General features: G+C 43.8%; 1 protein-coding gene across 11 annotated transcripts in view; it reads right to left on the bottom strand.

Moving 5' to 3' along the window:
• Strada (STE20-related kinase adaptor alpha) overlaps window positions 1–22,471 on the bottom strand; it is a 32,852-nt gene extending 10,381 nt beyond the window's left edge. The window contains exons 1-5 of one of the 11 annotated variants that reach the window (XM_023714063.1): window positions 21,896–21,961; window positions 21,127–21,130; window positions 9,538–9,617; window positions 7,422–7,479; window positions 5,025–5,053 (exon numbers count right to left, since the gene is read on the bottom strand). In XM_023714063.1, coding sequence (XP_023569831.1) covers window positions 5,025–5,053; window positions 7,422–7,479; window positions 9,538–9,573 — 123 coding nt within the window. In that variant the 5' untranslated portion in view covers window positions 9,574–9,617; window positions 21,127–21,130; window positions 21,896–21,961. Of the gene's footprint in view, window positions 1–5,024; window positions 5,054–7,421; window positions 7,480–9,537; window positions 9,618–15,238; window positions 15,286–21,126; window positions 21,131–21,895; window positions 21,962–22,360 lie in introns of those variants that run through there. The other 10 variants (XM_023714066.1, XM_023714065.1, XM_004630018.2 and 7 more) reach the window with 10 other exon arrangements.
• Window positions 22,472–26,103: the final 3,632 nt, after the last annotated feature.

Genomic DNA, 26,103 nt, shown 5'->3' on the forward strand with positions numbered 1-26,103 from the left:
TTGCTCATAAGGCGGTGAGGTAGGTGGGACAGATATCTCTACTTTGCAGTACTGAAAATGAGGCCTGTGAAGATCAGCCGACACACGACCCAGGCCCACGCCAGGGAAAGGATGCTCCTGCGCCGACACTCTGAGCACAGCCGGGTGCAAACGTCTGGCGCTGCTCAGCTACGCGTGGCAGCACAGCTGACTAGGAGCCGGCGCGGGAGACAGGCCAGGGGTCGGAGTCCGAGGCCAGCCTGCATGGCACTGGGAGAGCTTTTCTACAAGCCAAACAAACAAAAACCCTCCCCAGGCCCAAATATATATATATATATATATATATATATATATATATATATATATATAATGTCTGCCTATGAGAGAACCCAGGTGGGGCCCTGCCTTCCTAACCACATACTTAACTGACACTAAAAGGTTTTAGTCAAGCAAAGTCCAACCCAATCACTGAAGGGCATTTTTGTTTTTTCTTTGTGCAGTACCTGGGATTGAACTCAGGCCCTTGCGCTTGCCAGGCAAGTGCTTATTCTACTGAGCCATCTCCCAGGCCCCTTAATCCACTTTTTAAACAATTTATTTATTTTATATATCTAGTACAAGTTCTCACTACCTTGTGATTCTCCTTTTTTCAGCATCCCAAGCACTGGGATTACAGGCACACTCCACCACGCCCAGTCTCAATCGCCGTTTCAGGGCGCCACAGGATTGGGGCTGGCACGGCACGCCAGGAAAAGAACCCTAGCCACTGTGCTCTGCCTAAGCAGGCACTTTAGTCTGCTGAGCTATCTGCCTGGCCCTTTTAATCCACTTTTTCTCTAAGGTTCAGCTATATTTTTGTCTTTGGCTATAGTTCATCCATTTTCACTGTTAAATAATATTCCTCACAAACACACCTCAGTTTATCTAAGACTTGATGAACTTTTTGAACTGTTTGCCTATTCTGCTAGGATAAACTGTGCTACTATACACACATCTGGCTATGTCTCCTGACTAAAGCTTTTACCTAGGAGTGGATGAAACTGGTAGGTCATGGAGTGTATGAACAATCAACTTGGTGAGACCATGCCAAATTATTTTCCAAAATGGTTACACCATGGATCAGGGAGATGGCTCAGTAGAATAAGCGCTTGCCTGGCAAGTGTGAGGGCCTGACTTCAATCCCCGGTTCCACCAAAAAAAAGGGGGGGGGCAGGGAGATAGCTCAGTAGAATAAGCACTTCCCCAGCAAGTGCAAGAGTCTGAGTTTGATCCCCGGTTCCAAAAAAAAGTTACACCAAAAAATTAAATAAATAAAATGGTTACACCAAAACAAAAGTCTTCTTGTTAATCTACCTTTCTCCCAATAGTTAGTATTGTCAGATAGATTTATTTATTTATTTTTGGCAATTGCATTGTGGGCCTGCTTTACAATTCCCTGATTATTGATAAAGGTGTCTTTTCTTCTTTCCTTTTAAAGGTATTTACTTATTTATTTATGGCAGTACCAGGGATTGAACGCAGGACCTTGTGCTTGCCAGGCAAGTGCCTATTCTACTGAGCTATCTCCCTCCCCCCCCCCCCCCCCGCCCCCCCCCCCCCCCCTGGGCCCCCCCCCCCCCCCCGTAAGTGTCTTTTCAAATACTTATTGGCCATGTGGACTTTCTTCACGGTGAAATGCTTCTCTCTATCTCTGACCTTTTGCTATTGAGCTTTTTCAGTGCAAGATTTTCCCAAAGCAGGCCCTATGGAACACTGAACCCGGCACTTGGTGTACAAGAAGTTTCCACAGCCAATTAAGCTAGGAAATGCACATGCATTCTGTCGAGGAGACTCACGAGGCGTACATATCAAAGCATGGAGAAGTTCAGCAGTGAAGAACCTTGCTCAGCTCTGTCTGACCTCGCATTTCTCAATGATACCTGTCCACGAAACTTCTGTGCGAATATCAACTGAATTTTAGGAAGGTAATTTGGAAAGGCTAGTTCCAGTAAAATGTATGGCATAACACTGAGCGCCAGACAGGCACACAATTTGGATTTGGGTTATCACTGCCTGTAACCCCAGGCAAGTGACTCTAACCAAGGGGCAGCAAACCGATGGCTTTCGTGCCCAGTGGGCTGTTTACACCACTGAAGGCTCTCAACCGTCTGCCTCTCTGTGCTGATCTGGCGTCTCAGCAGTGGTCTAATTCCCATCGTACAGGCCTGTTATAGCTATTACATCATAACAGATATGTAAAGAGCTTAGTACTACATAGCGTATAACAGGCATTCAATATAAATGAATTCTATTCTCTTTATTACTATCTATTTTAAGTGACTTTCCACTCAAAATGGCACAGAGTGAAGGACACAGAAACACGGGGGGTGGGGGCCTGCCCCTTAGCTCAGTTCTTTAAGTGCCTCTTCAACCAAGCAGTCAGGCTCAGGTTGCTGTGGTTCGATCCCTACAACTCAAGCCAGCCAAACATGCCCTGAAGGTATTCAGAGCAAAAAAAAAGAAACACAGGTGGAGCTGGGCCCGTAATGATGAAACCTAGTAGTCACAGCTACAAGTTCAAGGCTGGTCTGGGTACACAGTGAGTTCAAGGTTAGCCTGGACTACCCAGCAAGACCCTGTCTCAACAAAAAAATGAAGGAAACCCAAATGGAGCGTCATTTATTTTTAGCTTTATTTATTTATTTATTTTTGCAGTACCAGGGATTGAACTCACTTTAAACCAGTTAAAGTAATTGGTTTGTATAGGTTTTTTTTGTTTTTTGTTTTTTTTTTCAGAACTGGGGATTGAACTCCGGCCCTTGCGCTTGCCAGAGAAGCACTTATTCTACTGAGCCACTGTATACTTTTTAAATTCATCTCTGCAGATAAACTCCATGAGCATTTGTCACTGTAGCTACTTGCAGTTGCCTCATTCTTAGAATGCCCTTAAGGTTATCCGTTACTACAGCTACGGCCACTGCAGTTTCCCTCCTGGAACCTCCCTACTTCCTCCAGGGCTTTCCCTCTCTCACGTGGCTCAAGCTCAACCCTACAGGGTCAGAGTCACACTCTTCACTTCTGCCTTTTCAAATAAATTGTGCCACTGCTTAAAAAAAAAAAAAACAACTAGTTCTTACATGCTAGGTACCTCACACAGGTGAGAGACACACAGCAAGAGACAGATACAACCGGAGCAAAGCTCTGGAATGGGGAACCTCTGCTGGTTAGGGCTTACGATGCGACTTCAGTCGTTCAGCACCCTATGTTCTCCACCTCTAAAACCAGTGAGCACACACTTGCTCTCAATGAAATCAGTGTCACCAGGTAACAGAAAGCTCAGTCTGAAACTACACGAAATCAACTGGTGACTGTTGCGTCTCCTCCCTCACTGCTGTCCCCAGCTCAATGACGACGACGCTAAGATGGAGGCTTTGTGTTTTGTGGGTCCTGCGGGTCTACCTACGTCAGGGAACCGTGACTTAGGAAAGCCCGTGGACTACCCAGGAAACAAGGCACGGAAGTTAGCTCACTGCCCTGTTTCAGATTTACAGGTCTCAATTCAGACGAAAAGGATGAAATATTTAGTCCATTCTGTGTGAACATAAGATGGTACAGTTTTATTTACATAACGTACAATGTCTAGGTGCTCAGAGGAAAAAATCAATCCTATCACAGTTTTCTTAAGTTTCCCAAACCATAAAAGGCATTTTATTTGTTATGAAGCATTTGAATAATATAAAAGCCACTGACATCTCCAAATTACCATAAAATGTTTAAATAATTTATAAACAAAATACACTCCAAAACACAAAAAGAAAACAAAAAATGCAATGAAGCATACAAAGACAACATTTAGAAAATGTCACCATATAAACACATTCCACTTTCCACAGGTTTCACACAGGATGGCTTTTGATAGAATGCTGGCAGCTGTGGATATATAAAATTACATATAATTGGCACTGTACTTTGAAAAAAATCTAACTGATCCTACAGGTTAACTTTTTTGTTCTCTTGAGTGAAAAAAAAAAAAAAGATTTGGATCAGCCAGATGCTGTGGCACACACCTGTAATCCCAGCACTCGGGAGGCAGACAGGAGACTTGCCCTGAGTTTGAGGCCAGCCTGGGCTACCAAGTAAGATCAAGGCAACCTCAACTACATAGCAAGATCTTGTCTCAAAAGCCAAATTTCTGGGGTCTTATAGACAGGTGCTTCTGAGACTATATAAGCGCAGTCAAAGCTTTACTCTAAAACAAATTCTTTTTGTGGGGGAGGGTACTGAGAATCTAACTCAGTACCTTGTGCTTGCCGGAAAGGTGCTTGTGCTGCTGAGCTGTATCCTCGACTCAAAAAGATATTCTTAGTCAACATCATCTTCCTTCAGTCAACTTGGGGCTACCTACAAAAGATGCAAATACTTAGAAGCCCAAGAAAGAAGTACACTTAGAAGAGAATTCTTATCTTCCTGTTTCGTAAGACACTGTTCCATTCTCCAAAGTAACGTGCTTCGCTGTGCACTTCTTATGCTGCTTCCTTGGGTAACATGAGCCAGAAGAGGAAGCAGAGTAAGTCCTGCAGCCTGCGCCGATGGCAAATGTGCATTTTGTGGTTTGTACTTTTAAATTGGTTTCATTTTTAAGATAGGGGACTGAAGTCCTGCTTTATGACCTAGACAGAGATCTGTATTATCTCTACGGATTGAAATCTATTATTAGTAGACTGAGGATGGATAAATTAGAACCACCAGGCACTAACAGATAACCGCACTTCAGATTGGTAACATTTATGGGGGGGTGAGGGGACGGTGGGTATTTGGGCAGAGGAGGAAGGAGATCTTAGTCCTCAGAAGAGCCCCCAGAAGTGCCTGAGATGTTTTCACTCTAAACCACACATCAGCCTTTCCAGGGAGAAACCTGAGTCTCTACAAGTGAATGAATCAGAGTAAAAATAAAGCTCAATGTCAGAAAGATAGAAACAAAACAATAAGCCGATAGAGTACATATAAACTTGCACAAGTCATCTCCATGCAACAGCCATATTGCTAGCGCCCAGAAAGTCACTTACTTTTCTCCGAGCGTCACCTGGAGGCTGCTCTGGAGTAGAGAAATTGACAGTTGGCATCGTGTTGTTTAGCAGAAGACATGCTCACATTCAGAACAGCAATTACTGCACTTTGCACTACATTTATCAATCGAAGTTACTTAAAGAGTCATTACAGAAAAGGCTGGCTGCAGCGCTACATATAAACACTCATGCGCAGATCCACAGTGAAAGTGCTGCAGCTCGACAGGGTTTTAAACATGAAGCCACGGCTCTTCCAAACCTGTGGAGGTTACTGAGGGCATTCCGTCCTGAGGGTCACTCGACTACGACAGTCCTGGCCATACACTTACTTGTCATCAGCACACCGTGTTAAACAGGCTGATTTCAGAGCCAAACTTAATAGTTCCTCTCTCTCTATCCTGAACACAAAGTAGGGGCTTTACAGCACTCTGCTACTCATAGTAAAAAGGAATAAATCATAGCACAGTTGAAACAATTTTGTTTTTGAATCAGACAAATTCTGTATGTGCTTTTTTTTTGGGGGGGGGGCAGAACTGGGAATTGAACTCAGGCCCTTGCGCTTGCCAGGAAAGCGTTTATTCTACTGAACTATCTTCCCACCCCTCTGTAGGTGCTTTTGACTTTTCCAATTTTGTAGAAGTGTAAATAAATTAAGGTAGGAGGCTGGGAGTATAGTTCAGCAGCAGAACATTTGCCTAGCATATGTGAGACCCTGACTTTGATCTTGAGCCCCACAAAAATAAATAAGTAAACGCTGGCCTTAGTGGCACATGCTATCATCTCAGCAGCAGTCTGAGCCCAAGGCAAGAGGACTGCAAGTTCAGGCCCAGCTTACTTAGCAAGCCCCTGTCTCAAAAATAAATAATGAAAAGCAGGGCTGGAAATGTAGCTCAGGGTGAAGGCCTTGACTTCAAATTCCTAGTGCTACAACGAAAAGGAAAAGGAAGAGAGAGGGAAGAGGGGAGAAGAAGAGAGACTGATTCTGAACTGTACAGAAGTGGATCACCCATTTCCACAGTTGTAAATTATACAGTTGTAAGTATCTTAAACCACACAAAACAAAATTAGACTGAGTGCAGTTAAAAAGGAAAATGCATTCTTGTAAGAAGGAACTACCAACTATAGTGCTAGAGATTAGTTTCAAAGTAAATTAGTCTCAATTTATCAAAATAGAAATTTCCTCCTCCTTGGACATCGGCTTTCTGGAATACAAACAGCAGACCCAGCTGCTTAAAGCAGTGCAGCAAAAGTAGGAAGTGAAGAAGAGTGTACTGAAAGAAAATTAGACTCCATTTCCCAGTAGAAGGCAAACCCCAGTTTGTGTCATACTTAGTAATACCAAGTTCATAAAGCAACTACATAGAACAACCATGTATATATGTTCATCTTGCTCAGGTCAGATACAGGGGAGCGGTAGTGGTGGTGAGCCTATGACTCTTGTGTGACAGCAGCTGTCTGTTATCACTGAAAGCTCTAAAAGCCATCAAGGCAGCAGGGCACTGTTAAAAGACAGGAATGGCAAAGCTGGGTGTGGAGGTGCACGCCTATAATCTTACGCCTTGGGAAACTGAGGCAGACAGCTGGGAAGCTGTCTAGTTCTGAGGCCAGCCTGAATGACAAAGTGAGATACTCTCAAAACAACACCCCAAAAGACAGCCAGAGAGCTGGACCTAAAGCAATCAAATCCAAAACCTATTCATTCAAGTCCCACACACTGAGCTGGGCACACGGTGCAAGCCTGCAGTTCTAGCAGGAAGCGAGGGGTCCGATGAGTGAGAAAGGCAGAAACATCACAAGTCTGAGCCCAGACCCCACAAGTTAGCAACTTAGGGGAACCTAGTCTCAAATAAAAAATAAAAAGGAGCTGGGTATGTAGCACAGTGCGAACGCTCTGGGTTCAAGCCCCAGTACCACCAATGTAAGTAAGTATTTCAGCTGGATACTCAAAAGAAAAATTATATGCTTTTAAATAAACAGTGGTTTGTCTTTCTAACAATGAAGGTATGTCAAGTACAACTGCCAGCTGAGTCCTGAAATCTTTCGGAAACAAATATTCAAAAAGGAGCCAAACAGCCGAGTGTGGCGGCACACGTCCATGAGAGGCTGAGGTAGAAGGATCCCTGCGAGCAGGCCAGCCTGGGTCACAAGGGAGCTCAAGGCTGGTCTGAATGGCACAGTGAAACCTCATCTCAGAAGGAAGGAGGGAAGGAGGGAGGGAGGGAAGGAGGAAGGGAGGGAGGGAGGGAGGGAAGGAAAGGGAAGGAAAAAGAGCCAAATAAATCAAACAACTATAGTTTTACACTGCTCTCAGAATGGCTAATTTGTATAAACTGATTTAGTTAACGAAAGTTGTGATATGTATCCTGAATTGGTAGCTAAGTGGCATAACATACTTACCTCCAAATAGTTCCAAATCTCTTAAGCCCTCAACAATGAACTTTTCCGAGACCCACCGCTAAAGAGGAAAACCCCAAAGAGAATTAGTATGTCTTCCAAACCACAACAAATCAGCTATCAGCTTCAGACAAATAAAACCACAGCTAAAAGCAGAATCATGCAGTACAGACAGAATACAGAGCACATTTCTATGAAAAAGTTTTGAAAAGAATCTTGAAGTCAACCACAAATAATAGATCAATCCTTTTCTCTATTCCTCTTTACTCCAAATCTGAGGCAGAAGAACGACTAAACCCTAACTCTGACAGATGGGGAAGTACACAGTATTTGCTCTAATAGTGAAGAATGCTTTTGTCCTTCCTATAGAGGAAGCGATTATTCGCTCTCTCTTACTCATTCCATAGCTAGCTATTATAGATGTTTTGGATCATTACTGCCAACTGGAAAGGTATTATTGGAATTCAAAATACAGAAAACAGCGAGGAAAGCTTTACACATACCTCAGCTTATAAAAGCAAACACAGCTACATATTCTTTTATCCCTTAGGGCCCAAGGGCTCCACGGCATCGTCATCTACATTTCTTACGAAGTTCACAAGGGCCCAGCTAGCAGGGTCGGCCTACAGTCCACCTCCCCGGCCTACTTCAAGTAAGTGCTACATTTCCATCACACTGATGGATCATCCTGATCATGGTCTGGTTTCATCTGAATCATGCGAGGTTCAACTAGAAAATTAATGGCATCAAGACTATGTTTTACTTAAGGACTGGTGCAAAGGTTGGCATGCAAGCACTCTCTGCACGGAGTTCAGACTAAGGAGAGTTATCATTTTTTCCTTTTAACACTGACTTTACAATGTAAATATTCTTACACACAGACATAATGATGATAAACATCCTGAAGTAAGTTGTGTAAGATTGTGAATTGGAGCTGTAAAGTCACTCTGTTGTTCTTTGTAACAATTTCCCTCCAAATAAAAAAACAGTATAATATCTGTGGGGCTAGAGGTATAGTCCAGTGGTAGAGCGTCCACCTGGCATGAGGACCCCGGGTTCACCTCCCAGCACTAAATCAAGCAAAAGCTAAAATATTTATTTGTACTATACCACAAAACATGATCTGTGTTTTTTTTTTTTTTTTTTTTTTTTTTTTTTTTTTTTTTAATTTTTAAAATTTATTTATGTGTGGCCAGCTCAGCCCACCAGGGGGCGGGGCTGGCTGGCATGTGGTGCTGGGGGATTGAACCTTGGTCCCTGAGCTTTAGCTAAGCTTGTTCTAAGTAGATGCTTTAGACCACTGAGCCATCTCACCAGCCCCAAAACATGATCTGTGTTTTAATATTTAAAGAGATTGGTAAACTCATGTTTCATATGGGCAGTTATTAAAAAGCTAAGTCTAGTATTTATTTTTGAGATCATTTCAGCTGATAGAGCTTTAAAGTTGTTTTTTTTTTTTTTTTCAGTACCAGCGATCGAACTCAAGACCTTGCATTTGCCAGCCAAGCACTTATTCCACTGAGCTATATCTACAGCACCTGCAGCTGATAGAGTTTTAAAGTGTAAGAAATTTTTCATGTTGAATTTCACAAAGTTCTCAGTTAATGGTAATGACTATCCTTAGAAAACTCTGCTGTGGTAATTGCAATTTGTTTGTGTGGTTTTTGGTTTTTTGTTTGGCGGAACCAGGGATTGAACTCAGGCCCTTAGCAAGCGCTTATTCTACTGTGCCATCTCCCCAGCCCTAGTAATTGCAATTTAATCACTAATTTTAAAACCAAGCCCCTTAAAAGCCAAGGAAATGGGGAGGTCATTAGCAGCTGTACATCTATATTAAGGGCTGTCCACTTAGTGCATGTGACTGCTACTTATTCATTAACAAAGTCTCCTTGTTTCTTCTCCATCAGATAGGCTGGTCCTGCGGTACATTCTGTGGGCCTTGGTCAGCCTCTTCCTGAAAGTTCTCTTCTGCAAAGCAGAGGCTGCAACGTCTGCCTTACTTCTGTATCCCTCACTTCTGCATGATTCTGTTTTCACACAAAAAACCCACCTATAATATCTGTCAAAAGCCATTTTATTTTCAGAAAAGAAAAATAGTCAGAAGAATGGAAACACTCACCCTAATTCGCTCTGGTTTACTTACAAGGAAAGACATGAGTTCCTAATGTGCAGACCTACTTCAATCTCAAAAACTTAAACCTAAAAGGAAAACAGAAACAGGTTGAGTTAGTCAGATCTTGTTTTGTTATTTGAAACAGGCTTCTGGTACTATGCCTGGCTTGAAATTCCCTAATTTCTGTAAGAAAATATGTCATTATATGGTACTCTTTAATTTTTAAATCTCTTGACCCAATCCCCTTAACCGCTTCCCAGAAGTAATTATCTTCAATTCTTTTAATGAATTATTCTGCTTTTTTTAAATTTATTTTTATTTATTACATTTATTTAGAGTGTGTGTGTGTGTGTGTGTGTGTGTGTGTGGCCAGCTCAGCCCACCAGGGGGCGGGGCTGGCTGGCATGTGGTGCTGGAGGATCAAACCGAGGTCCCTGTGCTTTGCCAAGCTTGTTTCAAGTAGATGCTTTAGACCACTGAGCCATCTCTCCAGCCCCAGAATTATTCTGCTTTTAACACCATTTTTCTTTTCTTTTTTGTACCAGGGATTGAACCCAGGGCCTTGTGTTTGCTTTATGCCTCTGAGATATTTCCTTAGCCCAATTTTTTTTTTTTTTTTTAATGTATTTGGTACAAGGTCTCACTAGACAGCTCAGACTTGTGTTGATCCCTCCCGTTTTGAGTCTCCCTGGCACTGGGATTCCAGGCGTGCACCACCATGCCCACCCAGCCTTGGAGGCCAGCTCAGTGGGGGGGAGGGGGGGTTGGACAGGGTGCGCACTGGGGATCAAACCCTGCTCCCTGTACTTGCCTAGGCAGTCGCTCAATCCCGACCATTCTTAAATAATGTTTGCATGGTGATGACTTACCAATCGCTGAAATTTCTTTACTAACTTTCTACCATGGTAAATGAGCACTAAACTCTGCAGTTACCTTGCCCCACCCACTTCCCCCGCCCTCAGTCACCTAACATCACCCTGACCCAAGCTTTGGTTATATTAATTGCCCATATTTACATCACTATAACTATGCAAATAGTTTATGGCTGAGGCCAGTAGCAGAGAGGGCCAGCAACCTTATTTTTCCTGTATTGCTGAGGACCTAACTCACAAGGCTAAACATTTATTTTACCACTGAGGCACACCCTCAAAGTGCCGTCTTTTTCTTGTGTATCCCTTAACACAAGCCTCATTTGTTCACTCGATTTCACATGATCTCACTCTGCAGTTCAGGCTGGCCTTGAGCTCACTTTGTAGCCCAGGCTGGTTTCAAACTCACATGTATTCGCCCGCCTCAGCCTCCTGTGTGCTGGGACTACAGGCATGTGCTACCACACCTGGCTTTTTTTTTTTGTTTGTTTGTTTGGTTTTTTTTGCAGAACTGGGGATTGAACTCAGACCCTTGTGCTTGCCAGGGAAGCGCTTATTCCACTGAGCCAGCTCCCCAGCCCCTGGCTTTTTTTTCTTCTTGCAGCACTGGGGATTATAACTCAGGACCTTGACACTTGCCAGGCAGGCGCTTATTCTACAGAGCTATCTCACCAGCAAAGGTTTTTTTTTTCCCTCACCTGGCTTCTTTTGTAGCTGTTGTTGAAGTAAAATAACAGCCTTGCTTTAAAAGAATAGCTTATTCTGAGTCAAATATGAGTGACTATGGCCAGGAACATGGTTTGAAGTTACCATGAATCAGTGATGATGAAATTTCTAGAGACCGAGCACCCAAACTGCAATCCAAAGCCACTTATTTCTCAGAAAGTGCCAACACCCGGCAATTAAACTGGCTGCGGGGGCAATGGTAGGGCAACATGGCTCACGTGGCAACAGCAAGGGCTCTGCGTACCTGCTGAAGCACGCATGTGACAGGTTTGCCACCACTCGTGATGTGTTCTGAAGGAAAAGTGACTACATGAACTTTTATAGCTAAGGAACAAAGAAAATCCTAAGTCAGGGGCCGGGGAGATAGCTCAGTGGAATAAGTGCTTCCCTAGCAGGCACAGGGGCCTGAGTTCAAACCCCAGGTCCGCAAAAAAAAAAAATAAAAAATAAAAAAAAATCCTAAATCAATACACTCAATAACACACTGGTGTTAGGGGGACTACAGCAACATTAAGAAATCTTTTCTATGGGTTCCAACAGGTTACAGATGTTACCGCATTTTTAACTTTAGAGCAAGAGGCTAATTATGTGCTAAGCCTAATGATACATTCTAGTAAGTCTTGCAAATAAGAGTGTTAAGGGGCCGCAGGGGAGCTGGCTCAGTGGAGTAAGCGCTTCCCTGACAAGCACAAGGGGGGCCTGAGTTCAATCCCTGGTTCTGCAAAAAAAAAAAAAAAAAAAAAGAGTGTTAAGGTCAGATACAAAGATTAGAAGTAAATGGCAAGGCTAGAAATGTAGCTAGCTTAGTGGCAGAGCTTCTGCCTAGCATGTGAAGGCCCTGGGTTAGATCCCTAGTGCAATTACGTACATAAATAGGTAAACAAACAAACAAGCAAATAAAAAGCTGTTTTTTCAGCGAAGCATGGGGCGCATGCCTGCAGCCCAGCACTTGGAAGGCTAAGGCAGGAGGACTGCCACATTCAGGCCCAGCCTGGAGTACATGTGAGTTCAAGAAGATCCTGTCTCAAATCTCTTAAACAAGAGTAACAACATTAAAGGGTATTTTCTCAAAGACCTTAGATGGCCCAAAATAATTTTGGTTCTCCACAAGCAACACTTCAACCCCCACAATCGCAGTGTTCTACTTGGCCAGTCTGCGGAACACAGATGAGGCTTCGGCTTCGTTCTGTACTAACTTCTTCCACATGCTCTTATGTCTTTGCCAGCTGCCTTTTCGACGTTCTTCCCTATCCTCATCAATTCTAATTTTCCCTTGGAAATGGCCTTCTCAGGGGCCTGTGTTCTCCTGCTGCAATCTAACTAGCAAACCTCTTGGCTAGCTGCACCTCACCTGTGTTTTTAGTGTGGAAGAGTGTGGAGATGTTTTTCAGTGCTAGGAAATATTTTTTATCACCACCATTTTCTCCATTTTCATTTTACAGAATTCCTGATGGTGTACTTTTAGATTTACCCTCTTAGTTTTATAGTTTTTTCACTTCTGTTTACATTCCAGTAATTCCTTCAAAATTTCCAATCCTTCAAGTAAGTATTATGTTTTGGTTACATATATCCAAAACTCTTCCCATTTCTTTAATGTGTATTTTTTTCCTCATGATCCCATCTTTTTTTTTTTGGTACCAGGAGCTCAGAATCTTGAATTTGCCAGGCAGGCATTTGTGCCACTGAACTACATCCCCCGCCTGACCCCTTCTGTGACATCTTTTATTCATACTTATGTCCAGAATGGCTAAGAATCTAACGTACCATGACTAAACAGGATTCATCTCAGGAATGAGACTGGTTTAACATTCCATAATGAATCAATGTATGCAAAAGATTGTTTCAATCTGAAGAACTATTCTATAGAATTAGAAAAACTTAACTTACTTCATTAAGTAAATGAGAAAGTCATCTTGATAAATGAAGAAAAAGTACATCATAAAATTCAGTATCAATTTGTGATTTTAAAAAATTCTTGGCAAAGCAGGAACAAAAGGAAACTTCCTCAACCTGATGAAGTTAAGTACACAACTTTACAACTCGGGCCGGGGAGATGGTGCAGCTAGCCTTAGGCAAGCACAGGGACTGGGGTTCCGTGCCCAGCACCACATGCCACGCTGACCCTGCGCTCTGAGCCAGCCACCGAGACCCGCAGGGCCTGGTGCCTGAAAACAGGAGGCTCAACACAAGTCCGCGCTGCACAGTAAGACGCTGTACCAAATACATAAAATAAAGTTTACAACTAGCATGATGCTAAGTGGTGAAAAACAAATGTTTTTTTCTAACAAGAACAAAGTAGGGGGCCAGGGAGATATCTCAGTAGAATAAGTGCTTGCCCGGCAAGTGCAAGGGCCTAAGTTCAATCCCCAGTACTGCAATAAATAAATAAATAAATAAATAAATAAAAAAGAAAGAATGCTTAGTCCCTCCTTTTCACATTACTGCAAAGATCCTGGTCCATGTGAAAAGGAAGGAAGAAATTATAGGCAAACAGACAGAAAGGAAAGTGTAAAAACTTTATTCACTGGCAACATAATTGTGTACATTAAAAAATTCTACAGCTTGGGAGATGGCTCAGTGTAATAAGCATTTCCCTGGTAAGCGCAAGGGCCCGAGTCCAATCCCCGGTTCCGCAAAAAAAAAAAAAAAAAATCTAAGAATTCTACCAAAAAAAAAAAAAATTACAGAAAAAATAAATTTGAAAGCCACACATGATAAAACACACCTGCAATCTCAGCATGCTGGGAAGCAGAGGCAGTAATATCCCAAGTTCAAGTGCGGCCTGGGCAGCTCAGTGACTTAGAGACCCTGTCTCAAATGTAGCTCACCATGGAGGCCACAGATTCAATCCCCATACCACACACAAACATACACAGGAGTTAGAAATGAAGTCAATTATACAACCCCAATGCATTTTATATACTAACAATGAAGACTTAGAAAAATGAAAATTAAAGCTGGCTATAACGGTGCATGCCTGTAACCCAAGCACTTGGGAGGCTGAGGAGGAGGATCGCTGCAAGTTCAAGACCAGCCTGAGCGACAAAGTAAGTTCAAGGCCAGCCTGAACTAAGACCATCTCAGAAAGACAAAAATGGAAAATAAATAAATATATAAAAAACAATACCATTTCTGTGTACCTTTGACTGTCTTTTGGTACCGGGGATTGAACTCAAAACCTTGTACTTGCCAGGCAGGCTCTTAAACCACTAAATTATCTCCCCAGCCCTAGCAATACCTCTTTCTTTCTTTCATTCATTCATTCAGTCATTCATTCAATGTATTCAGTACAGGGCCTCAGGGTCTCACTACACAAACTAACTGGTAGCGATCCTCCTGTTTTCAGCCTCCCAGGCACTGGCATTACAGGTGCGTGGCATCACAAGCAATACCATTTCTAACATCAAAAATATTTCACCTGTATACTAAGATTATAAAACACTGCTTAGAGGAATTAAAGATTATCTAAATGAGAGCTATACCGTGTTCAGAGATACGAAGACTCAGTATTGTTAGGACATCAATTCTCTCCAAATTGACCCAGAGATTTAATTCCAAGCAAAATTGCAGCAGCCAGCCAGCGGATTATGGGGCATGCCATAATCCCAGCACTCAGGAGGGTGAGGCAGGAGAAAAACAGTGAGTCTGAGGTCAGCCTGGGCTACACAGGGTCCTGCTATGTAGTCCAGGCTGGCCGTGAACTCACTTCTATTCTAGGCTTGCTTTGAACTTGCATCGATCCCCTGGCCTCGGTTTCCCAAGTGATGGTATCACAGGCATGTGTCTCCATGCCCACGCTTGGTCTTGTTTAATCACTAAACTGCCCAAACTAAGCTTGAATTTGAGATCCTCCTGCTTCAGCCTCCCAGAGTACTGGGATTACAGGTGAGTACCACCATGTATGTCTTCAAAAGAAATTTTTCAAAGTAATAATACACTTTGGGCTTGTTCCAAAAGTTAACACAGCAGGCCTCACTGCTTATTCCATAAAAACTCTGCTTACAGGCTTAGGCCTGGGCTTACACCTGGGAACTTGGTTTTGGGAGGTTTCCCAACATTCCAAGAAGCGGTAAGCATGGCTACAAAGAATATGGTTTATGCCAAATATCCACTTTCCTTCAGAGTCTTGAGTTCAGGAACAGGACAGGCAGAAGCTGACCATCCTGGGAACTCAGTTTCTTTCTTTTTGGGGGAGGGCAGGACTTAGTTTGTAACAAGCAATTCTTCATACACACAGCGACATCTCCTTTCTGGAAGTCCTGTGACTCTACTGGGGGAGGCACGTGGAAACTCAGTGGTCTCGACTTGTGCCTGTTCCCTCTGCTCCGTTCTGCATTATGTCCTTCTGCTGTAATAAACCAAGACCATGTGTAAGACTATGTGCTGGGTCCTGTGAGCCCTCCTACAGAGCACTGAACCTGAGATTGGTCTTGGGAATGTCCAGTACGTGGCTTGCTGAAGGAAATGCTCTAAACATTTAAAATCTATTTCTTGATTAAAACAGGCCAATAGATAGCTAAAGGCCTAGATCAGTGATAGCGAACCTTCTACAGTACCCAAACTACAACCCAGAACCCACTTATGTACTGCAAAGTGCCCACACTGCACTTAAACCTGAACATGGGAGCTGGGGAGATAGCTCGGCACTATAAGCACCTGCTGGCAAGCGCAAGATCCCAAGTTTGATCCCTGGTACTGCGTGCCTTGCCGCTGGCCCCAAAACCAGGTGTGGTGGTACACACCTGTAATCCCAGAACTCGGGAGGTTAAGACAGGAGGATCACTGCAAGTCCAAACTCTGTAGTGAGACCCTGTATCAAAAAATAAATATTGGTTAAAAAAAATACAAAAAATAAATATTGGGGCCAGGGAGACAGCTTAGCAGCATAAGTGCCTGCCTGGCAAGTACAAGGTCATGAGTTCAATCCCCAATTCCGCAAAAAAAATAACCTGAACATGGAGGTTTTAGTTTAGAAAAAGCAACTCATATGTTAACATCTTTTGTCTTAAAAGAAAAACACAGTAACAGGGGCAGCCAGATAGCTTAGTGGACTAAAGCACCTGCCAGGAGGGCAGCAGCCAGGATTCAATCCCCAGGGCGCACTGAGATGGCGACTTGAGACTGGGCAAGGGGACGCGTGCCTGTAGTCACAGTGCCTGGGAGGCTGAGAACAGCCTCGCTAGAGTCCGATCTGCACAGTGAGGCCCTGGGCACCCTGCAGACCCTCTACTACGAAATTCAAAAAAAGAAAGAAAGAAAAGCACAGTAACATGCAGGCACGGTTGCCACTAGTGGCCTGGACCTCCTGTTCACACACCATAAAATTATTGGTACAAAAGTTACTTGAGTTTCAGCCTTTATTTCACATTAAAAGACCAAGAAACTTATCACTGTTTATAATAGGCATGCTCTGAAGATGTTGATTACAGAGGTCACTTTATGAGGACAATCAGAAGGAGGAAAATTTTTGTATTTTCTGAATTTCTGTTAAATGTACTTCAATGGTGTCAAAATTTTTCCTAATACTGTATGTCAAATCTGTACTTCAGTATAGAAAATGGAAAAGATACACATGTGATCTGGAAACTTTACAAAGACAGTTTAAAAAAAACACAGAAACAAAGACAGAAAAATAAGGGTCAGGGATACAGCTCAGCAGTGTGACACCTGCCTGTGATGTCCCGAGTTCGATCTCTAGTACCCTCCAAAACGAGAGAAAAATATAAATTATCAAGGTTAATATCTAGAAAACAGCAAATGGCAAGAACAATCAAGAATGATAAAAAGGGGCCGGGAGGATAGCTCAGCAGCATAAGTGCCTACGTGGCAAGCACAAGGCCGAGTTCAATCCCCAGTTGAAAAAAAAAAAAGTTAGAAAACAGCTAGGGATACCAGAAATCAAACAGTAATGTGAGGGCTGGGGATATACCTCAGCACCATAGCACCTGTGTGGGTTGTGTTTTTTTTTTTTTTTTTTAAACCGGTGTGGTCTTGAGTTCAATTCCTTGTTTAAAAAAAAAAAAATTAAAAAAATTTTTAAAAAAGGAATCTGAAATCAGAAAGCTAGCTAGGTGTGGTGGTGCATGCCTGTAATCCCAGCACTCAGAAGGCTGAGGCAGGAGAAGTGCCACAAGTTTGAGGGAGCATGGGCTACACAGTTATTTCAGGGGCAGCCTGAACTATTTAGTAAGACCTTGTCTCCAAAAACAAAAAAGAAATCAGAGGATTGAGGGTGGCATTATGGTACAGTACAGTGGAAAAAGCACAGGACTTGAAGTTAGACCCACGGTGTGAACTGCGTTCTTACCTTCTTTGTTAATTTGACTAAGTAGTTTTAGTTCACGAATCTCAACTGTACCATCTCTAAAATAATTCTATTTATTTAGTTAGGGGGTGCTGGGAATCAAACTCAAGACCTGTTTGTCGGGCAAGTGCTGCACTGCTGAGCTATATCCCCAGCCTCTCCAAAATGATTTTTAATGGCATCCATCCAAACTCTGAGATGTGACTATCTTTCTCTCTGATAGTGAGGCTTGTACCAATGGGGGGGGGGGGGACTATCCGTATACACATATGCATTTGGTGTGCCTGCGTGTGCTTATCCAGGGCCTTCACGCTAAGCAACAACTTTACCCATTTTGAGATGGTTTTGCCAAATCATTAATTGCCCAGGCTGTATCTGAACTTCTGATCTTTCTGCCTCAGCCTCCTGGAGTGCTGAAATTACAGATGTGGTCCACATCTAGCTCACTATTTTATTTTTGGTACTGGGAATCGAACTTAGGACCTTGTGCTTGCCAGCTAGGTGCTGTGTTGCTGAGCTGTATCTCCAGCCCAATTGACTGTATTTCTTTTACAAATTTATTTATTTATTTTATTTGTTTATTTATTTATTTTGTGTGTGGCCAGCTCAGCCCACCAGGGGGCGGGGCGGGCTGGCACGTGGTGCTGGGGGATTGAACCGAGGTCCCTGTGCTTTGCTTAGCTTAGCTTGTTGTAAGTAGGTGCTTTAGACCACTGAGCCATCTCACCAGCCCCCAATTGACTGTATTTCTAAGGAAAACCTTGAAAGCAATTTTTTCAGAGATTTTTTTCATTTTTAACGTATTTGGTACAGGGTTTCACTATGTAGCCTGGACTTACAGTAATCCTCCTGTTTTCAGCCCCCCTAGTGCTGGGACTGCAGACGTGCGACACCACACCCAACTCAGCTCGCCTGGGGGCAGGGCCGGCACTGCATGCAGTACTGGGGATTGAACTCTAGCCCCTGTGCTTGCCCAGTCAGGCACTTAGCCCGCTGAACTACCTCACTAGCCCTTTTCACAGATTTTTTTTAAAAAGTATTCAAGTTTTACAGTCAAGATTTTAACCTGATCATAAATACTTATATCTCTCTCAAGACCCTCTGTTTACGTAAAGGAATAAAAAATAAGCCTTTACAGAGAAAAATGAAAATGACAAAGATGAAGTTTAAATAAATTCTTATGAGGAATTTACTTTCACCTAGGAGGCAAAAGAAATGGACAGAATTAATAAAACTCAGGTTTGGCCCTGGGTTGAAGCCTTTCTTGCAGTTAACCCCTTGAGACCCCTTGGCGCCCCACCATTTAAGCTAGGTATCTGTGTCTTTAATGCACTATGGGTTGCACTGGAATTGGTAGATTGGAATTAACTCTCTAGAAGTCCAGTAATTTTCCCGAGATTGTAAGTATAAAATTCACCAAACCACGGAGAGGTCTGGGAAATATTTTTAATAGTAGGAAAGTACTCTACCACTGAGCTACACACTCACCTCAGAAATAGTTTTGTTTAGCAGACTGAATCAATTATTTAAAAGATTCTATTGCTTGCTACCTGAAGCAATGACTGACATTCTTCTTCTTTTTTTTTTTTTAAATTGAACTCAGGCCCTTGTGCTTGCCAGGGAAGCGCTTATTCCACTGAGCCATCTCCCTGGCCCTAATGACTGATACTCTGCAGAAAAATGAGAATGAGGCATTAATCTTAACCAGCACAGCTAAATCATATACACTTTTCACAAACTGTCTCTAAGTATCAGCACTAGGATAATGTGGTATTTATTTACACTAAGAGCACCCACAGAATAATTTCTCGACTCACATTAAGAGAGCCACACTAAGCCCTGAAAAGGGTGTGCCACCTCTAGCTAATCTTAAGAGCCCAGAATGTATTCTGGGAACAGGACATGATAACCATGAAAAGCCTGTCATCCTTAACTATAAGCACCACTTCTTGGCATGGCTCTGGTGCCTGGTCTTAAAAATACAAAAAGGCAGAAAACATATGACACATCCCTGGGAAGTAAGGTGCTTACCAACTAGTTGTGAAAGCAAGACACATGGATAAATGGCTGGACAGGAAAATGCAGATAGAAATGAGTGATGGGAAAGCCCTTAGAGTTCAGTAAAGGGAAAGATTACTATTAGCTATAGTCGACCTGAAATACAAGTGGGACACATAAAACCTGGGAATTTCAAGTCAGAAATAGTACAAACTTCTGATGCTTGGTACACGCTCCATCTTGCCCACAAGTGTATCTTCAGCTTCTACTACGGTGCCTACCATAAAACAGGACTCAGTAATACTGAACGGGTGACCCAATATGCACACAAGTGTGTTGAGATATACTCTCCAATGAGTGTGAGGGCAGTGACAGAAGCAAAGCTGTGTAAGAGGACAACAAACAGGCTGGTCAGTGCACGCTACAGTAACATTTTATTCAGCAGGCCAGAGGAAGTCACTGTAGTTTTGAACAGAAAGAGGATACATACACATGATCCGCAAATGGCGCTGGTGGCACAGTGGTTAGCACGGCTGCCTCCCTGGGTCCTCAAAAGACTTTGCTGAGAGGTACATTTTTGATTCAGAAAATCTAAACAGAGCCTGGTCATTCTCACACTCTCCTAGGCGGTCATGTTGCTGATATGTGAACACTAACATTTGAGAGGTCTTGTTCCAACAAACATTCTATGTAACATTCCTCTGCAAACGAATGGGGATGAAGACAGGTAAAAATAACCCCCAGAAAAGAATCACCAGCTGGGAAACGATTATAGTAGACAACATCTGTGCTGATAGGAGCCTGTGGCACTGGCACATTAAGAAACAGATGCATGAGGGAGAACAAAGAAGAAAATAAGTACCGTATAAAGCAGTGAATAAGGACACCAGAAGTCACCTGGCCCATTCTCTACTCTTTGGAGAATAGCTGCCACAAACTCATGGGTACACATTTTTTTTAATCTCTACTTCAAAACTTAGATGCACTAACCTTAACCTTATCAGGGAGCCCATTCTACCTGCGGACAACTAACTAATGATTGCAATTTTTTGTGTGTCTTAGTGATCAGAAAAAGAATTGTGTTATCAATGACAGAAAGAGAAAGCAAAGAAATCAGGTGGCTTTGGTAGAAATATGAGCACAAGTATTTAAAACACAGACTTTAGGAGATGTATATTTCAGAAGGAAATAATACTCAGCAAGGTTACCATGTGGCCTTGGGTTTCTTCAGCTAGAGCTTCTAAGAGTGACTGATCTCGCTTCAACTCATTTAACTCTTACACCAACACATACTTAAATGCCAGAGCAATTCTTCCACCAGTACAGTGATTCTACATAGGGAATGAGTCTTACTCATTGTTGCATCCTCAAGGGCCCCTGTGCCCCAAAGATATTTAATTATAGAGCAGGTTCCAAAAAGTACTATCCTCTTCCTCCTTTTGTTTTTTTAGACAAGGTCCCACCAAGTAGTTCAGGCTGGCCTTGAATTCACTATGTAGCCCAAGATGGCCTCAGATGTGTGGTAATGCCTCTCAACATCCCAAATGTTGGGATTACAACATGTGCCACCATGTCCAGCATCATCTTCCATTGTACAGCTCAAGAAAGTAAAGTTTGGGGAATTTATACGCTCCAAGTCACACAAAGAGGTGGTAAAGACTATTACTGTCTCAAGCCTTTTTTTTTTTTTTTTTTCACGTATCTGGTACAGGGTCTCACTAAGCAGCTTGGACTCACAGTGCTCCTCCTTTTTTCAGCCTCTCCAGTGCTGGGATTACAGGCGTGGGCCACCACTCCTGGATTTGGGGCAAGCTCAGTGCGCGCCGGGGCGGGGCCAGCGCTGCATGTCATGCTGGTCATCAAGCCCCGGTAAAGACTATTAAATCTTTGCCAAAGCCGGATTTCGAGAATGATTTACAGTATGTTCTAGGATAACAACAGAGAAGCCTAGAGTACATCTGGGTGTGCAAAAGATAGAGACGGTCAAGACATCACTTGATTAACAATGTGGCTGACCATGTGTCAAAAGGTACAGAAAGAACTTAGTTGGCTTCCATTTTTTCCTTTCTATTCTTGTCACTTACTCTCTAACTTCCTGTAGGTCTGGAGTCACAACTAGAAACACTAAATTTGAGCCAAAAGGCCCGGCTTCGGTGTGGGGAACAGCTATGGCCAGCTCAGCATTGCAACTAATCGACAGGATCTTGGCCTGAGGCAGCTAATATCAAATTTAATTCTGCCATCAATTCTTGGGGCCCAGAAGAGTTTTGGGCGAGGTGTGGTGGAGCACAACCATAACGTCAGCATCGGAGTTCCAGGCCAGGTTGTACTACACAGCGGGTTAAATACCGGCCTATAAGATAACCTGTCTCAAAAAAAAAAAAAAAAAAAAAAAAAAAGCAAATAAAAAAACTTGAGTGTCTCGAGAGAGTATGAATCATCACCCCATGAAGAACCATCTATGTACTGGAACGTGGTTCAGTTTCAACAGACAGAACAATAAGAAAAGGACCAACTCCACTGGCTTACTTGAGGGGCTGGGGGTCAAGATAAAGAATGTATGAATCTCAGAAGTTAGCTCTCCATTTCCTGATATCAACAACGTAACCACTTCTCACGCTGACTTTCCCGCGGGCCTTTGACAATTCAAAAGCTCCGTCCGGGCGCACTGAGCGTCTCCCGATCCGCTGCCGCAGGGGAGGGTCCGCGCCGTCCCCCCGCCGCCCCCCGCCGCCCGCGGGCCTCGCCTCCGCTGGGGGAGGGGCAGGGAGGAAGGCGGGAGCTCGCTCCGGCATCGCCCCAGCCTGCCGCCCACCCAGGTGCGGGTGGAAGGGGCCAGGAGGGCGAGGGCGAACGGGGAGGGCGGCTCTGACGAAGGCCCGCCACCAGGATGGGCTCGGCGCCGGCGCCAGAGGGACTCCGGGGAGCTCACCAGGCGGCCCGCCCCGGGTACCTGGTCCTGGCGTTAGCTCGCTGCTCCGACCGGGTCTCGGCTCCGCCTCCTCAGTTTCGCGGCCGCGCTGCCGTCCGGCGGGTCGCTTGGCGTAGGCACGCAACGTGCCCTGCGCGACCTGAACGTAACGGGGAGGGGCCGAGCGGGGCCCCGCCCCCAGATCGGAAGAAGCCCCGCCTCCGCCCCGGGTCGGGGGTAGACCTCTCGCGTCGCGCTGCTTCCGGAGTCTCTTTTCGCTTGCCCTTTCCCTGTGCAGCTCCTGCGTGGGGGCGCAGTCTCTTGGGGAAAATCAGTTTTCACAAAAGCTAACATCTGGCTTGTTACTAATTCATGACCCCGCTGGATCCTAAAAGGGCTCCTCCGAGCCTCCGCCACGTAGCAGCAAGGAAAGTCGGGTAATTTTACTATTGAAGGATAAAGGCGACTGCGGAAAGCAAGCTGACCAGCTCTGGCTGCTAACTTGGCTACTTTAGGGGGAACTCTTTTTTTCCCCGTCATTTATTGTGGCGGGGCTTAAATGGAAAAATGTTTGCACTTTCTTTAGTCATCTCACATTGTCACATGCCTCACTTTGGCCTCTTGCACCATGCAAAAATTGAAAAACCCTTTTCATGTACACAAGGTTCTTTATCTGTAAAAGTGAACATAACACTTGAACTAGTGAGATGTATCATTTCTCTCCTTTCTGGTCGTTTTGTTCCTGAACTCTTACTGACGACTCAGAACCTACAAGGTTTGCCTCGATGGAGAAGCTTGCCCAGACCACAGCCGGCATGGGTCAAGAAATGGAGCAGTCCTAAAACGGAGCAAAATTCCCTTTTGTGAGACTAGAGTTGGGCAATTCGTTTTATTGTCTCACCTGCCCCACACTGGGGCCTGAACCCAAGGGCCTCAGCACTGAGCTACATCCTCAGCTGTGTTTGGTTTGTACGGTTTGGGGTTTGTTTTTAAACAGGGCTCACTAACTCCCTTATTCAGGTGGGGTCTAACTACTCCCACCTAATCCTCCCAGAGTTCTGTGATTATGGGTAAAAGCCATGGCACCCAACTGAGATTAGATTTTTTTTTTTTTTTTTTTTTTTTTTTTTGCGGAACCAGGGATTGAATTCAGGCCCTTGGCGCTTGCCAGGGAAGCGCTTATGCCACTGAGCCGTGTCCCCCGCCCCTGAGGTTAGATTTTTTTTTTTTTTTTAGTTAATCTGTTCACTGTGGGGTGAAGGGTATCCCAAAATGGATATATACCATCAGGTAATGAGTTATTTTATCCAAGCTCTGATCCTTGACACAAATTGACTTCCAAAATGGGGAAGAAGTGCAGCTGTATCAAACAGGGACAGATGAAAACATGACACTGAAATTGGAAACTGCCATACTTGTGTCTCATTTGATTTGCATACACCCCCTTGATACTATATTTAACATTTTAACTTTCCAAAATACTATCCTCACATTGTCTCATTTTCGAAATTACGTGCCTCTTCCAGCAGCACCCTTGGTAAATCACAAAGACAACAGAAAAAGAGGTAAAAAAATTCCTTGGAGCTCGCATGTGACCTTCAGAATTAGAAGTACAGTATTAGAGAAGACAGTGCTTGAAATGTCAGACTTCTTGGAGCTTTTACAATGGGGAATACTTTCCAGCTGTTTAAATGCCTAGTGGCCCTAATACATTTTTTCCTTTCATTTGTAGTACGTGGATGGAACTCTGGGCCTTGCCATGTTAGGCGAGTACTCAGTAACATCACCAGCACTTTAATTTTTTTTTTTTAAAGACAGGCTCTTACTCAATTCCCCAGGCTGGCTTGCCTCGAGCTTGCAGTCCTGCCCACTCTCCCGAGTATCTGGGATCAGGTTTGTACTAGCACACCCAGCTGGCTATGTCGTGTTCTAACGAGATGCTACATTTCTCAATCAGTAAAGGAGACTGCAAGATTTTACCAGGGCCGGGAAGATAGCTCAGTAGAATAAGTGAGATCCTGAGTTCAATCCCAACCGCAAACAAAACAAAACATACACACAAAGCAAATAAACAGATACAAAGTTGAATTTGGGGACCTGCCCATTAGCTCAGTTAAGTGCCTGCTTAAGCAAAGCTGTCAGGCTCAGAATTCTGATTCGATCCCCAGATCCTCATGCCTTACCAGACCTGCCCTAAGGCACCCTGAGGGGACCAAAAATAAAGATTTTGCCAAGTGGATGACTATTCAAAGGGCTAAGAAAATTCTTCAGCTGTCTTAGTTACTCTTTTCTCCTTGCTGGGACAAATACCAAACACTCAAAATGTAGGAAGGAAAGGCTTATTTATTTAGCTCACAGTTCCTGAAGGTTTCAGTCCATACTCAGCTGGCTCCAGGGCAGCCTGGCACATGGCAGAGAGCAATCTTTCAAGGTGGTGGCAAAAAGCAAGAACCAAAAAGAGGAGTAACAGCAGCTCAAGCAGCTAACTTCTCTTTCCTCCTCACATTAAAATGCAAATTACCTGTCCCAGGGCAGGTGCAGCATCCACACCCACAGTGATCAATCACAAACTCCAGCAGCTGCCCTAAGACTGCAGGAGGCTTTGGGGGGACACCTATACAGAAACCATAACAGTCATGTTCTAACAAAATGCTGAATTTCTCAATCAGTAAAGGAGACTGAAAGATTTTACCAAGTAGATGACCTTTCAAAGGGCTGAGAAAATCCTTCAGCCTACACTGACATTGTTGCAAGCAGCCAAGTTAGACAGAAATACTATAGGCAGTCAGACAGGGCCAGGCCCTCAAGGAGACAAGCTGGAAGACAAGGTGTGTTTACAACTGGGAAGAGACAGACACTCCTGTATAGGCTACACCTGAAGACCAAGACAATAAGAGGAAACCCAGCTACATAATTCCCTAGGGATGGGCATTAGAGATTGATACCCTAAATAGGTATCAATCAACTTGAAAGAGCCCAAATGAGTCACTAGCCCAAGAGACCCTGTTCCCTATTTGGGCCCGCTTGCTACTCACTTCCCCATGTGATACTGGACTTCATCAATTTTACCTGAGCAGTGGTGTTTGTCATCTCACTGGCTGACCAGAGCTTTGTCCCACCTCATGCCCACCTAAGCGAGTTCCCATGTCTTCTCCACCACCTTAAGCCCGCCTCACCACATGGTTTTCCTCTATATAAAAGTTTTGGGATGAGACAACTTCCCGGGTAACTACCCACTCCGGCCCCCCTCCTGTCCCTCTTTTGGACAGGAGAGTTCTTTCTCTCAATAAATATATTCTGCTCATAACCTCTGTTGGTTCCTAAAATTCATTCTTCGGTTTTAGAGAACACGAGCTCCTCCAGGTCAGGTCAGGAAATCATTTTTCTCTGTATCATTTGGAGGTCAACATGACAGTTTCAAATTAGTGCAAATTTACATTAGCTTTAGTTTTCCATACAGTACCTCTCATATACCAACTCATGTAACTTAGAACAGCGTAAGGTCAGCTTTCAGATTTATACAGTATTTTTTTCCTGCCTTGCTTTCAATTTATTATCTGCCTAGGATGCACAAGCTCCGTAATGTTTTTTAGTGACTTATTCTTCATGATCTCTAGAGCTTTCTAAAACTGGCTAGAGGAACAGTGATAGATGGTGGACTAAAGATCATTATTTATTTATTTATTTATTTATTTGTGTGTGGCCAGCTCAGCCCACCAGGGGGCGGGGCTGGCTGGCATGTGGTGCTGGGGGATTGAACCGTG

Source organism: Octodon degus, unplaced genomic scaffold (assembly GCF_000260255.1).
Source record: "Octodon degus isolate 3935 unplaced genomic scaffold, OctDeg1.0 scaffold00033, whole genome shotgun sequence".
NCBI classification, from domain to species: domain Eukaryota; kingdom Metazoa; phylum Chordata; class Mammalia; order Rodentia; family Octodontidae; genus Octodon; species Octodon degus.